The sequence below is a fragment of the Neovison vison genome, chromosome 4, assembly GCF_020171115.1.
Source record: "Neovison vison isolate M4711 chromosome 4, ASM_NN_V1, whole genome shotgun sequence".
In the NCBI taxonomy this organism is placed as follows: Eukaryota; Metazoa; Chordata; class Mammalia; order Carnivora; family Mustelidae; genus Neogale; species Neogale vison.
Genome location: NC_058094.1, coordinates 202875811 through 202889554, shown reverse-complemented (window position 1 = coordinate 202889554; position 13744 = coordinate 202875811). Strand labels below are relative to the sequence as shown.

Below are 13744 nucleotides of genomic sequence, written 5' to 3'. Positions count from 1 at the left end.
CTAACTCAGCCACAGTCCCCGAGACCACAGGTGGCACAGGTGGGGCCCAGAGCACTCAGTTTGCCTTCCTAGTTCATGCTCGTAGCTGTAAGGAAGGATTCCCCTGAAGAACACGTGTAACTGGACTGTCAGCTTCTCTTGAAATGTTGTGCTCTGGGCACCTCACCTCTCCCTAGCCCTGCAGGGAGTGGTGCAGGATGGGATCAGCTGTGTGCCTTACAAAGATTATTCAAGCAGCAGTATTATTAATTCCCAGTGTATCTGAATTTAAACGTATTTTGTGTTCAAAGGAGTAAGTCGAAAGAAGTTCTCAAGACACAAAGTGAACGTTCTTATCAGGCATGGTCTTCTGTGTTTACAATGCATAGAGTGTATGTTGTAGCCTTAACTGCAAATTGGACTCACCAGCAGTTTAGAAAATAATGAGGACTGGGCCCATCCCCAGAGATGCTGATTTGCCTAGGTTTGGGGATCTTCAGAAACTCTCCAAATGATTCTGCTGTGCAGCTGAATTTGAGAAGAGCTGATTTAGCGACTGGAGGACCGTATCCGGCTGCACTTAAAACACGAGCAAACAGGCAGGACACTGATGCTGGAAAGACCTGCATGTGTTTCAGGATACGAACCAGGACCCCTGAGCGCTGGTCCAAGTGCTGACATCCCTCATGGCACCACCAAAGCCCAGGCAATGGTAAAGGTCCACTGGGCACTAACTCCTGATGTGGCTACTGATATCCCACTCAGTTCTCCAGTTCTAAGAATCATGAAGGTTTGGGCCTGAAACAGACTTGATGTTCTGCAAAGCACATCTTTAGACCCACTGCCTGCCTCCTGTCACGGGTAGCAGCATCTTCCTGCTTTCAGCTCCTGCTTCATCTCCTTCCTGTCAGCTGTCCTGCAAAAGAGACTAGCCCATGTTGGGTGTACACTAACATGTGAATGCAGGGAACAGTCTTGCTTGCATCGGGCAAATGCTTGTTTTCAGGAAGCCGTATCAATGAGAAGGGGATAAGCATGGAAGGGTCAGCAGAGTGCAGCCTGTGTGGGAGGAAGAGTAGGAGCTTTGATGTTAGTGGGCCTGGCCTTGTGCTCTGACTCTACCATGACCAGCTGGGTGGCACTAGAACCATCTGTGAATCTCTCTTAGCTTTGGGTTCCTTGTCTGAAGATCAGGCTGTGTGGGGTCCTTGCAGTGGGGCCGCTGGGCTCCCACAGATGGCAGTCTGCCCAACAGCGGGTTCTCCGGCAGGGCGTAAGTCTCCAGCAGAAATTAGCTATGGAAAGACATCGATAGTGGTGAGTACTCAGGAGAAGCAAGAGGTTATTTTCAGGCAGCAGAAGTTGTGTGTATTGAATTTGAAGTTTCTCCCTTTTATCCCAAACTCCTTTTGTAAAAAAAGGAATGCTTTTTGCATCTCCCTGACACTGCGGAGGAGGCTGAGAGAAAACACGACGCTTTGCTTTTCTTTGCTAAAACGATACTTTTTTCAAGGTCCCACTCGAGTTCCCTCTTGTGGATGCAGCTTTTCCTGACCACTCCAGCCCCCATTCACTATTCTTTTGTCCAGACTCCTACACTTTGTATGTGTGTAAGAAGCTTCCGGATGCTGTATTATTCGCTCAGTAATTCAAGTGCATCTGTCTGTCTCCCAACCCAGATAGTTAAACTTCTTAAAGCTTCTCTTGTATTCTTGTCCGTCCATCCCGCTGCCGCTGTCACCCCCGCCAAGGAGCAGCATATGATTCAGGGATGGAGGGTCAGGTGACCTCTCTGGTTTCTGTTTAAAGTTGAAGGCTTAAACTTTTCCAGCAACTCAGGCTGTAGCCTGTGATCTGGGATGTAGCTCATTGTTCCAGCCACTGGCACCATTTTTAACTTCTAACTTCTGATGGTGTTTCTAGCAACTAGGATTCCCTTCCACGTATTTTAGTTCTGTCCTCTCCAAGGGTAGTGGGACATTGGTGGCACCGAGGAGCGATGTGGCAAGAACTTGGCCATCATCCCCTTCAGCCTCCTCTTCCAAGCCACTCCTGGTAAAACAAATACTCTGCGGGTCCTGCTTGCTCTGAAAACACAACTCTGAGATAGGTTTTGTAGCTTTCTTCCCATTGCCGGCCCCTACCCGGGCAGCGCCCAGCCCTCTGTAGGAAGAGCCGCTGCTCTCCATTGCCTGCAGTGCATTTTGAGTGCAGTTTGCAGGTGTGTCACTGGTGTCGTGATCTGGAATGCCACACCTGGTCAACGAGTAGCCTTCTCAAAATCCTGATACACAAATAAGCACAATTAGGGGACAGTATGGTCTAGTAGAAAGCACATGGACATTGGAGTCAGACCAGGTTCAAATCCTCCTCTGGGGGACTCCCAGTTTCCGCCTTTGAAAAATGGGTTTGTGTGAACTAAAGGTATTGTATATAAGGCACCAGGCACAGAATGAGTCCTGTATTTCCTGTATTTCCTGTATTTAAATGTTTTGTCAGTTTATCAATCAAGCTTACTGTCAGTCAGTGGCCGGGAGGCGTGTGGGTGTGGGAAGAGTTGGACTTAGGGCAGCCTGTGGCCGCAGTGGGTAATGGGCCACTGTTTCTGCTGACAGTGGGTGTTGGGAATGAGCCACTGTCGAGTCAGAAAAAACTGCATATTGTCTGCCAAATAAATAAATATGTCTTTCTTCATCCAAACCATTAATAAAATAGTAAACAGGATAGGGCTTATTTGTGAACCCCATGATATACCACGTATCTCTGTATTAATTGTTTTGTATCTCTGTATTGAACTCTGTATTGATGCCAGATGACGGTGATTACCCAGTAATTTGGGGGACAAGTTGTTTTGGCAGCTGTCAATCTCGAAATGAATCATTACTGTTCAGCTGGTATTTCCCTCTTTTCTTCCAAGGATCTCATGATAAACTTAAGAAACAGCTGATTTATTTCTGATTAGTAAGGTGCTGGAATATAGTAGTCTCTACTGAATTTTTCTTTAAAACTATTTCCTAAAAAGTAAAAAACAAACAAATAAGCAAACTTTAGAATTGCCATGAGTTCTAGAAGTGAGATGTATGTGGAGACCCTAAAAGTTAACGTTTGCCTTCTTGCTAGATTTTTTTTTAATTTTACTATTCTGATAGAAGAGATGAGTGTGAAAGCACTAGGGCAGAAATGGTCCCACTGGAAATGTTCACTGTGCAGTCCAGCAGAGTTTCCTAAGAAAGTTAAATGAGAAGCCCTTGGCGTCCTTTGGCTTCTCCCTCCTGGAGTTGTAGTGGGGCTTGGTGCTCTGCAAACCTAAGCCTTTAACGGCAGACATGCCACCAAGGCCTAACCCCTCCTGGGCCTGCAGCCACCTCCACAGCCCTTTCCTTTTCCTCTCTCAGGACAAGGCACTCGCAGAACGCATCTATACATAAGCTCCAGGGCTCATGGGATTGAGCTTCTAGAATACTCCCGTGGGTGTTTCTGTGCAGCTGCAGACATGTGGTCAGAAGCTGTTTCCAGGGGTGCAGGAGGGACAAACCCAGTTCTGCCAGCAGCCCCCAGATTCTCAGCCCTGATTTGATCTCACGAAGATGTTTTCCATCATCTCATAAACCTCACACACCCAAAGAACACTTTAGTCCTTTCATCAGACTCAAAGGGAAAAACACGCTTCGGTGCCTTTTGAGTGTGAGATTGGGGAGGGAGTGAGTCAGAGGATTACTGAGAAATCAGAAGAGCTTGGGAATTGACTTCTCAGCAGCCGTAAGACCATGGGTAGCACTTAACTTTGAGTTTCGCGGTCTGTTCCTGTGCTGTCTTTCCTGTAAGGGGACGTCTCTTCCTCTGCCATCCCCCGCGTACGCCTGTAGGCTGGCTAGTCTAGGCTGCGAGCTCCTTGCGCTTGCTCCGGCCCAGCTGGCACTTGGTGGACATTCAGTAAATGTGTGTTCAGTGGATGAAGGAAGGGGTGAAGACAGAGATTGCAACTTCATCACTCTCCTTCCCTCCACAATGAGTGTGATCCTGGCACATAGGTGGTAGGTGTCCCGTTAATGTGAGCTGTGACAGAAATGTACAAGACCGGTGCCCGACAGACAGCATTCAGAGGGCTGTGTAAGTGGAGAATGAAGTGAAGATGCCACTGTTACCCGAGCACAGCTTCTTAAATGTGTCTGTTTCTTTGAGCTTATTGTTTATTTAAAAGCAAACCCCTAATGAGACATAATTCAATGCCATCTTACCAGATATAAGTCAGATTTTAGAGCTTGGGAGAATCATGGCCTTCTGAATCGTTAGTGAAATAGCTTGAGTATGGATTGTCCATTATGGTAGTTTCATTAGCTTTTTTTTTCCTCAAATCTTCTGTTGCTTTCTTTTAAAATGTTGATTTATTTTTTATCCTAGTAATCCAGGTTAAGTCCCGAAGGGAGCACAGTGTTGTAACCCCACTGTGCCTTTCCTTTGTTCTTCAGGTTGTGAATGTTGCAGGGGGCATCTCCTTTCTTGATGCGGTTACTCCCATGGATTATTTCCCCGGGTTGAATTTGGAAGGCTATCCTAACAGAGACAGTACAAAATACGCTGAGATATATGGCATTCCATCAGCTCACACTTTGCTGCGGGGGACGCTGAGATACAAGGTAAGCAGCCGTATTTGAGATGAAACATGTTTCCTGCTTTGATGTAAGTGATATGTACGCTTAATTTATCTTGGTAATCAAAAAAAGATAATAAACCAGGTTGGAGTCTGTTTTCTCAAGACTCTTTTTGAGTGAAGGTTTTAGGAGACAACTCAGGAAGGCCTGAGCCAAAAGAGAGCTTTTGACTAATGAGGAGTTGGGCCACGGGGGCGGGGGAGGTGAAGGGTCCCCTTCAGGTGGAGTAAGATTGGGGTCAGGTGACCTCATGGAGACTCTTATCTCTTCCTTTGAGTGCTGACCTCAGTCCCAGGCTCTACGTGATGGCACGGTGATGGCAGCAACCCCAGTCTCTTTGGTTCAAATCCAGTGAGAATGAGAGTGTGGTTAAAAATAACCATCTTTGTCTCATTAGCCCGTGAGGTCAGTGGGATAAAAAATGCCAATTAGCGGGACGCCTGGGTGGCTCAGTTGGTTGGACGACTGCCTTCGGCTCAGGGCGTGATCCTGGAGTCCCGGGATCGAGTCCCACATCAGGCTTCCAGCTCCATGGGGAGTCTGCTTCGCTCTCTGACCTTCTCCTCGCTCATGCTCTCTCTCACTGTCTCTCTCTCTCAAATAAATAAATAAAATCTTTAAAAAAAAAAATGCCAATTAGCTTTTGTGTTATGTTTCATGTCCCTAAAACTGAAGATGTAGTCAGCATCATTTTACCCAGAGAAAATCTAAAATGTTTTTACCACAAAATGGGGTGTAGATTCTTGGAGCATAAGCACAAATGTCCACCACACATTTAAGGATTAATGACAAAGGAGTAGTAACAAGTATGACCAGTTTAAGACCATCAGTGTAGTAGTTTCCTAGAGCTGTTTTAACAAATTACTGCAAACCATGTAGCTTACAACAACAGAAATTGGTTCTCTCACCATTCTCAAGGTCACAAGTTGACTCCCCTCCCTCACATTCATGTGATTCCAGAAGAAGCTCTCTGATTCCTACCTCTTACCCTGCCTGGTCTATGCTTTAGGATAGTGGCTCCTAATCAGCAGAATAGCTTATCTGTTTGGGGGAGTATAATATTCGTACAAGCTCCTTCTTCCATTATAAGAGAGGGAACTGTTCTATTAAATACTATTCTGCTGAACTGGAAGTACATAATACAGGAGGACATTTGCATCTCTGCTGCCAGGAATACCCCTCCCATGTTGCCCAGAAACAGAAGTAAAGATCCGAGTCTTCGAAGAGCTGTTACGTAAAGCAGCAGAATTGCTGTGACACTTTTGATTCTGGTCTGAGCATGAGATGTTTGCGTCCAGCATGCAAGTCAGATGACTACTTTCAGTCTTTTATATGAATTACAAGGACAGGTCCCTCTTTTCAATAAAACTTCTAAATTTTTTTTCTTTGAAGGGAAATATTTCACATTCTACTTAATAATTCTTGTTTTAGGGGTATGCCAAAGCTTTGAATGGATTTGTAAAACTGGGTCTTATAAATAGAGATGCATTTCCCGCCCTTCGACCTGAGGCCAGCCCTCTCACTTGGGTGAGTGACTCCAGAATTACATGTTTGTGCTTCTTCAGAAATGTTCAGGTTTGCACTTGGGTTTGTACTAGCAAAAGTACCTGTGGCTTAGATAAACCCTAACCCTCCCAAACCCTTTATCTTTCCTTGTTGTGGAAGGAGGCGGAGATCATGGGCCTCACTGACTGGGCTTACTTCCTGTAGCAGCTTGTACTACTAGACTGCTCCCTTCCTCAGCCTTGAGAAGAGATGGATTGGGGCTCTGGGCTCTGCCACTTGTCGACCACAGTGGTCACCCAGTGACAGGAGGTACACTGGGGCCTCCTACAACTGATAACCCAGGAGAGCTATTGGCGGCATCACAGACTGGACTCCCTATCCCCAAATCCCATCACTTCTGTCCATTGGTCATTTTTGGCCATGAGTAATTTGAGTTTTCAGTTATCGAATGGATGCCCGTATTTGTGTTGCATTAAAATCTGAGAGTCTCCAGGTCGGAAGGGACTTTGAAGACTTGGAATTAAATGTAAAGCGGAGCTTCCCCTACTGTTAACTGTTAATAGTTGGTCATCCAACTTGAATCAATGTGCCCATATTCCAGTGGAAATGCCCGCAGTTCACTACAAGGAGAAGAAGATCAGTGTTGCTAATTTTGGCATTCTTGCTAGCCATTGCTTTAGATTCAGTTTTCCATGTATCTGAGAGCCTTCCAGTTCTTTTTACCTTCCATAAATATACAGGGTGGACAGGAGTGAATAAACATCTATAGAGTGAATTCCGAGTTCGAGGCAGCTGGATTGGGAGGGTTTTTACAGGTGTTCTTAGGGGGTGGTCACAGTATTTTGGTAGCTACAGTTTAGAATAGGAGCTAGGGGGACGCCTGGGTGGCTCAGTTGGTTGAGCGGCTGCCTTCGGCTTGGGTCATGATCTCGGCGTCCTGGGATCGAGTCCCACATCGGGCTCCTTGCTCGGCAGGGAGCCTGCTTCTCCCTCTGCCTGCCTCTCTGTCTGCCTGTGCTCGCTCGCTCTCTCTCCCTCTATCCCTGACAAATTAAAAAAAAAAAAAACCTTTAGAATAGGAGCTAGGAAACATTGTGTGTGTGTGTAAAGGACTAGATTGTAAATATATTAGGCTTCATGAGTCATATGTACTCAATTCTGCCATAGACAAATACATAAATGAGTATGGCTATCTTCTAATAAAATTTTTCTTTACAAAACCAGGTGACGAGCCAAATTTGGCCTGTGAACCAGTTTGTTTTTCTTTAATCAAGAGCATAACTTTTCCCCTTGAAATCCTGGAAAAAAAGTCTCATTTAGAAAGTAGAAAAAGCTATGACCACAGCTTAAGTGTTACTGCTTTGAGGTTTTATTATCTGCAAGGTCTTTCTCGTCTCTTGAATCTACAAAAGAACTCTGGTTGCTCCTGGCAACTGTAGCAATGAGTCCCTTCCACTTGACCCTGACCGAAATGGACTACTGGAAGGTGAGGGAGAATGGGTGAAAAAGTAATGGAGAGGACGTGATGGTCAATATGGTGCCACCTGTTTAGTATTGATTTCATGTTATGACCCATTTTCATTGCTGAAAACTGTTTGGAATATCGTTTATTGATGGGTGAGTGTGTAGACATGTGTGTATGTATGTGTAAGTATTACAGTTTACTATTTCTAGTCATTTCTAATTTAAAGTTTGAGGTGCCTTTGTGAACAGAGGTCTTAATACAATAATTTCTCAACTGATTATTTATTAGGAACTTAGAATTTTATCTCTATTTTTATGACCAGAAAGAACTCCTTTGTGATCTGGTTGGGATTTCCCCCTCCTCCAAGCATGATGTGCTCAAGGAAGCTGTCTTTGAGAAACTAGGAAGAGACAACACCCAGCTGGAGGCTGCTGAGCGGTAGGTACCCACCAGTCGACTTAGAGAGAAAAATACTGAATTCCTTCAGTATCAGTACAAAGATCAATGATTTTTCAGCCCATTCTAGTCAAAAAGGGTCAAGATAGAACCAGACATTTTACAATGTCTTTGATTAATTTGCTGCTCTAATGTTGGCCTGTTGTAGAGAGATTGCTGCATATACTGTGTTCATGTGGGGATAAAAAGTAGATAAAGAGAGAACTTCAGTGGCAGTTATAACTTGGGAAATGCTTCTTTTGAGGCACTTGACTCCTCAGTTCCCAAGTAAGATGGGATGTTTTTTTCTCTCCCTTAGGAGATTCTCCTAGTCTTCTGCAACTACTTTAAAATGTTCATTCACACAGCTTTGGCACTTTATGCTGGTCTTCTTAATGTGGGAGAACTAACCTGCAAATTAATCTCATGAGAAGTTTTACAATAGTGTGGATTTATAGTGTGTCAGTTCAGCTCCAGGGAGCACTGCCTTTGGGGGGCGGTGTCTGATGATTCTAAAGATTAAAACATTACTATTGTACTGTTATTTACAGTGAGGAGAGTCCTATAACTTGGACTGTCATCTTGTGATTCTTCCCTGTCGGGATAAACATCCCAAGAGCTCCCTTCTTCTTCCCAAGTGGGATTTTGTGTAGGACTTCACCTAACACAGCTACCTCTTGTGCTTCTCAGGTTGGGCTTACTTGGGGATGAACAAGTCCCTCAAGCAGAGTCTGTGGTGGATGCCCTCTCCAAGCATTTGGCCGGGAAACTCTCCTATGGTAGGCCGTGGGGTATTAGCCACACATCCCAGAAGCAGCATCCTAAGCAGTCAGCGCCACTAGTGAATATGAGGGGAGGACTGGAGCCAAGCTCTAAGGATGGGGAACTATGCTAGGAGGGAAAGAACACTTGGGCTATTTTTCCTGAGGGAAGGATAAGAGAATTATCAAATAGGAATGAACTTGGGGGATATAGGAAAGGAACAAATAAATATTTTTAATGCATTAGGAAAATGCTGAAGGGACATTTTGAGGGGAAGAGTGGGCACCTTCATGTCTATAGCCAGGCAACAGTGATACCAGCCTGGACAAGGGAACGTGGCCAGAGTTACCATTTCTTGAGTTTTTCTCTTGGCCTTTGGGCTAAAGAACAATATAGATAATTGTCTAAGGACCACATATGATGGGAGCAGAAGGGTAGGAGCAGATGAATTTCATTATTGGAGTTGTAACGATAATGACATTTAAGAATGTCTGTTTATTCATTTTAAGGCCCTGGAGAGAAAGATATGATTGTGATGAGAGACAGTTTTGGAATCAGACATCCTTCTGGACATTTGGAAAATAAAACTATCGATCTTGTGGTTTATGGAGACATCAATGGCTTTTCAGCCATGGCTAAAACTGTGGGGTTACCCACTGCCATGGCAGCCAAAATGTTACTTGATGGTAAGTTCTTTTTTGGAGATCTGACTCTGTCTCCATTCATCTCCAAGTCATTCAGTGCCTGGATATCAAATAATTACTCTTGAGTATGAGACTGGTGTTCACTAAAAGTGAGCTGTCTCAGAAGTTTAATTTGATTGGGAGGTCACCTGATGGTGATTAAAAGCCATGGGTTTTAGAGTTCTACCCATTTTTGGCTTAGTTCATTCACAAGATGGCAGCGTGATGCAGTGCAAATTACTCAGCATAGCTGAGCTCTAGAGCTCCCTTGTCTTTAAAATGGGGATTGTCATCCAAATTCATAGTTTATGGGGTTTTTTTGTGATGCTGAAGTGAAATAATACATAAAGCTCCTACAACATACATGATTCCCCAGGCAATGGTAACTCTTCCTTTCTTCCCTTCATTTCCCTTCATATTTTAGGGGTGCTAACACTGAAAGAGCAGAGGGTATTTGCTTCCAGATCCCCAGAAATACAGACCATGTTTTATTAATCTTCATTTCTCAGTATGTTATCAGCACTCAGTAAATATTTTGAATGAAGTGAATTCAAATTTCAACTCTTGCCTCTCCCCTTAAGGTCATCTGTACCTTTTAAGCATTACCTCTGAGTATAATCCTTCTTTTGGCCCTTGTGAGTGTGTGAGGGGAGTAACAACATCAGGCAACTAAATGTGAAATACTGAAAAAAATGTATCTACAATAGCATATCAGCTAATATCAAATTAAATGACCTTATATTGATTAAACGATTGAATAGCTTAGTTATTGAGGAACCAGAGTAAAGAGGTGATGAGGGGTGAGGTCATCATGGGCTTTAAGGAAAGTACTCAGACTTTCTGTTTCAGTCATCTTGACAAAAGCCTGTGCCGAGATAATCAGATTGATTTTAATTCATTCTGTTGGTGTTTTGCCTTTTTTTTTTTTAAAGCATCAGCAAATAAAGCAGATAAGTTAGGTTTACTTTTCTTTCTTACTACACTTGATTCTCTGATCATCTTGGCAATAGTTAATACAGTTAAATACAAATTCCGATACTCTCCCTTAGTCCAGCTCTGCTTTCAATCTACAGTTAATACCTTTCCCTGTTTGTGGTATGGAGACTCTTGCTGTGGAAATGAACCTCAATAATACCTCTAAAATGGTAACTACAAATTTATTTTCTTCTAGGTGAAATTAAAGCTAAAGGCCTGATGGGGCCCTTTTCAAAGGACATCTATGGACCAATATTGGAGCGAATTAAAGCAGAAGGCATTATATATACAACACAGAGCACAATCAAACTGTAATTAAGAATTCTATCTTGTTTTTATCTTCCCAGGCAACATAGCTCTGAACATTTGTGCCACAAACCTACTTGCTAATGTGCTACTTTGAAATACAAAGCTTGATATTTTTTGAGTCAGTCAATACAATGATGTTTTTAAAATATAAGTCTCTATTTTAATATGAAAACATCTGGAGCAGGAGATGCCAGTAATTACCAGAAAACTTTAATAATTCTACATGTATTTTTTCCTGTGTATGCAAAAGTGGTGATTGTGCTGTATGTTAATTTATTGTGCAACTTTTTTCTTATAAGAATATATTTTCCTATGATCAGCAGATAAACTTTTCTCTTTTTAGTAAGAAAAATTTTTTCACACAGTTATATTTTTGTATTTTTCAAATGGATTCAGTTAGATACTCTTAGATTACCCATCTTATAAGCCTTTGCAATAATTCTGTTTTATGTTTTTTCGGTAAAATTATGATTTATTTAGTAAATGACATTTTTTATAGTTTTCTCTTGAGTGTTTGGAAAAGGAAATAGGATTAATTCAGAGTCCACATGATCACCTCATTAGGGGCAGAAAAAGCATTTAACAAAATTTAACACCCTGTTGTATTAAAAAGGACTCAATAAACTAGGAATTGAAAGGAGCTTTTTCAACCTGATGAAATACATCTATGAAAAACTCATAGTCCGCATCATAACTTACTTAAAGACTGAAAGATTTCCCCTTGAAATCAGAAACAAGAAAATGAAGCTGTTGGCACTTCTACTCAACTTGTACCGGAGGGTCTAGCCAGGGCAGTTAGGCAAGAAGATGAAATACAATTACATCCAGATTTGGAGGGAAGAAATAAAACTATCTCTGTTTGCAGATGGTATAATCCTATACAGAGAAAATCCAAAAGAATACTTTAAGAAAACATTAGAACCAATATGTGAATTCAGCAAAGTTGCAGAACACAAGAGTAATGTACAAAATTGATTATGTTTCTATATAATATCAGTAAACAAAACAAAAATGATAACTGGGAAAAAAACAATTCAATTTACCATAGCATGAAAAAAAAAATTGGAATAGATTGTGAGTCCAGAAACAATCCTCATATTTATAGTCAAGTTGATTTTTGAAAAAGGTGCTAAGACAATTCAATAGAGGAAAAAAGTCTTTCCATCAAATGAACAACTGAATATCCACATACAAAAGGATGAAGTTGGACTCCTTCCTCACAGAATATACAAAAATGAACTCAGAATGGACCAAAGACCTAATTATAAGAGCAAACTCCATAAAACTTAAGAAATCACAGATGGAAGTCTTCATGCCCTTGGACTAGGCAATGGTTTCTCAAGTAATTAAAACCAAAAGCACAAGCAACAGAAGGAAAAAAATAGATAAATTGCACATCATTGTCAGAATTAAAAACTTCTGTTCTTCCAAGGATACCATCAAGAAAGCAAAAAGACGACCCGTAGAATGAGAGAAAATTTTTGCAAATCATGAATCAGGTAAGGGAGGAACCTGCATAAAGGACGACTGCAGCTTAATAAGTAGACAAAGAGGCCAGTTAAAAAAGTGGACTAAGGATGTGAATTGACACATCCAAAGAAGATACACAAAACCAATTAGCATATGGAAAAATGCTCAACACCATGAGCTACCAGGGAAATGCAAATCAAATGTATAATGAGATACCACTTCATACTCATCAGGATAGTTAATAATGAAAATGATAGAAAATGTTTGTGGGGATGTGGAGAAATTGGAAACCTCATAAACTGCTGGTGGGAATGCAAAATTATGTAGCCACTTGGGAAGACAGAAGTTCCTCAAAAAGTTAAGTAAGCATAGGCGCCTGGGTGGCTCAGTGGGTTAAGCCGTTGCCTTCGGCTCAGGTCATGATCTCAGGGTCCTGGGATCGAGCCCTGCATCGGGCTCTCTGTTCAGTGGGGAGCCTGCTTCCCTCTCTCTCTCTCTCTCTCTCTGCCTGCCTCTCCATCTACTTGTGATCTCTCTCTATCAAATAAATAAATAAAATCTTTAAAAAAAAAAAAAAGATGTTATTAAAAAAAAAAAAAAAAAAAAAAGCTTAAGCATAGAGTTACCATAGGAGCCAGCAATTCCATTCTTAGGTACATACCCAAGTAAGTATGTTTTCGTCCACATGAAAACTTGTAAGTAAATGTTTATGGCAGCTTTATTCACAATAACAAAATATCAAAACAAGCCATCAACGAATAAATGAATAAACAAAATGTGGCATATCCATACAATGGAACATTATTTGGTAATAAAAGGGAAATGAAGTTCTGATACATGCTACCACATGGAGGAGCCTTGAAAAGATTATGCTAAGTGAAAGAAGCCAGACAAAAAGTCCGCAGTATGGTATGATCTCATTTATATGAAATTGTCCAGATAGTCAAGTTGGGGGCTTGGGGGAAAGTGGGACTGATTCCTGATGAATTGGGGTTTCTTTTTAGGGTGATAAGAATGTTGTAGAGTTGATTGAGGTAGCAGTGTCCCAACTTTGTGTATATACTACACAAAGTATATAGATCACTAAACTGTATACTTCGTGTGAATTATATAGGTTATGAATTATATCTCAAGTTGTTATAAAATGATTATAAATAAAAAACTTTTTGTTCCTTGGGGAAAAATATAAACTAAATATTCCTTTTGAAATATAGAATAAACCCTTGTTTTCCATTCTAGGACTATACACATATCCTAGTATGGAACAAATTCTGCCCTTGAAATAAGCAGGTATTATGCGTGTGGTATAAAGAAGTTCAGAAAACAGCTAAGATATTTGAAAAGGATCTAGGTTGATGAAGGCCTAGTTCTACCTGTCAAAAATAATATGTGTAGATCAATATTAATAAGTAAAAATATTTGTGTTATGGCACTTTTTTTTTTTTTTTAACCACAACCCTGAGTTCAACAAAGTCAGGAAATAGGAGTGTCACGTTGATTCTACCTCC

General features: G+C 41.7%; 1 protein-coding gene across 1 annotated transcript in view; it reads left to right on the top strand.

Moving 5' to 3' along the window:
* Positions 1 to 11416, top strand: part of AASS (aminoadipate-semialdehyde synthase) — a 53324-nt gene extending 41908 nt beyond the window's left edge. Inside the window, exons 19-24 of the mRNA XM_044246461.1 lie at positions 4449 to 4616; positions 6063 to 6158; positions 7925 to 8040; positions 8728 to 8816; positions 9309 to 9485; positions 10654 to 11416. Of these exons, the coding sequence (XP_044102396.1) occupies positions 4449 to 4616; positions 6063 to 6158; positions 7925 to 8040; positions 8728 to 8816; positions 9309 to 9485; positions 10654 to 10772 (765 nt within the window). The 3' untranslated portion in view covers positions 10773 to 11416. The remainder of the gene's footprint in view (positions 1 to 4448; positions 4617 to 6062; positions 6159 to 7924; positions 8041 to 8727; positions 8817 to 9308; positions 9486 to 10653) is intronic.
* The last annotated feature ends 2328 nt before the right edge of the window (positions 11417 to 13744 follow it).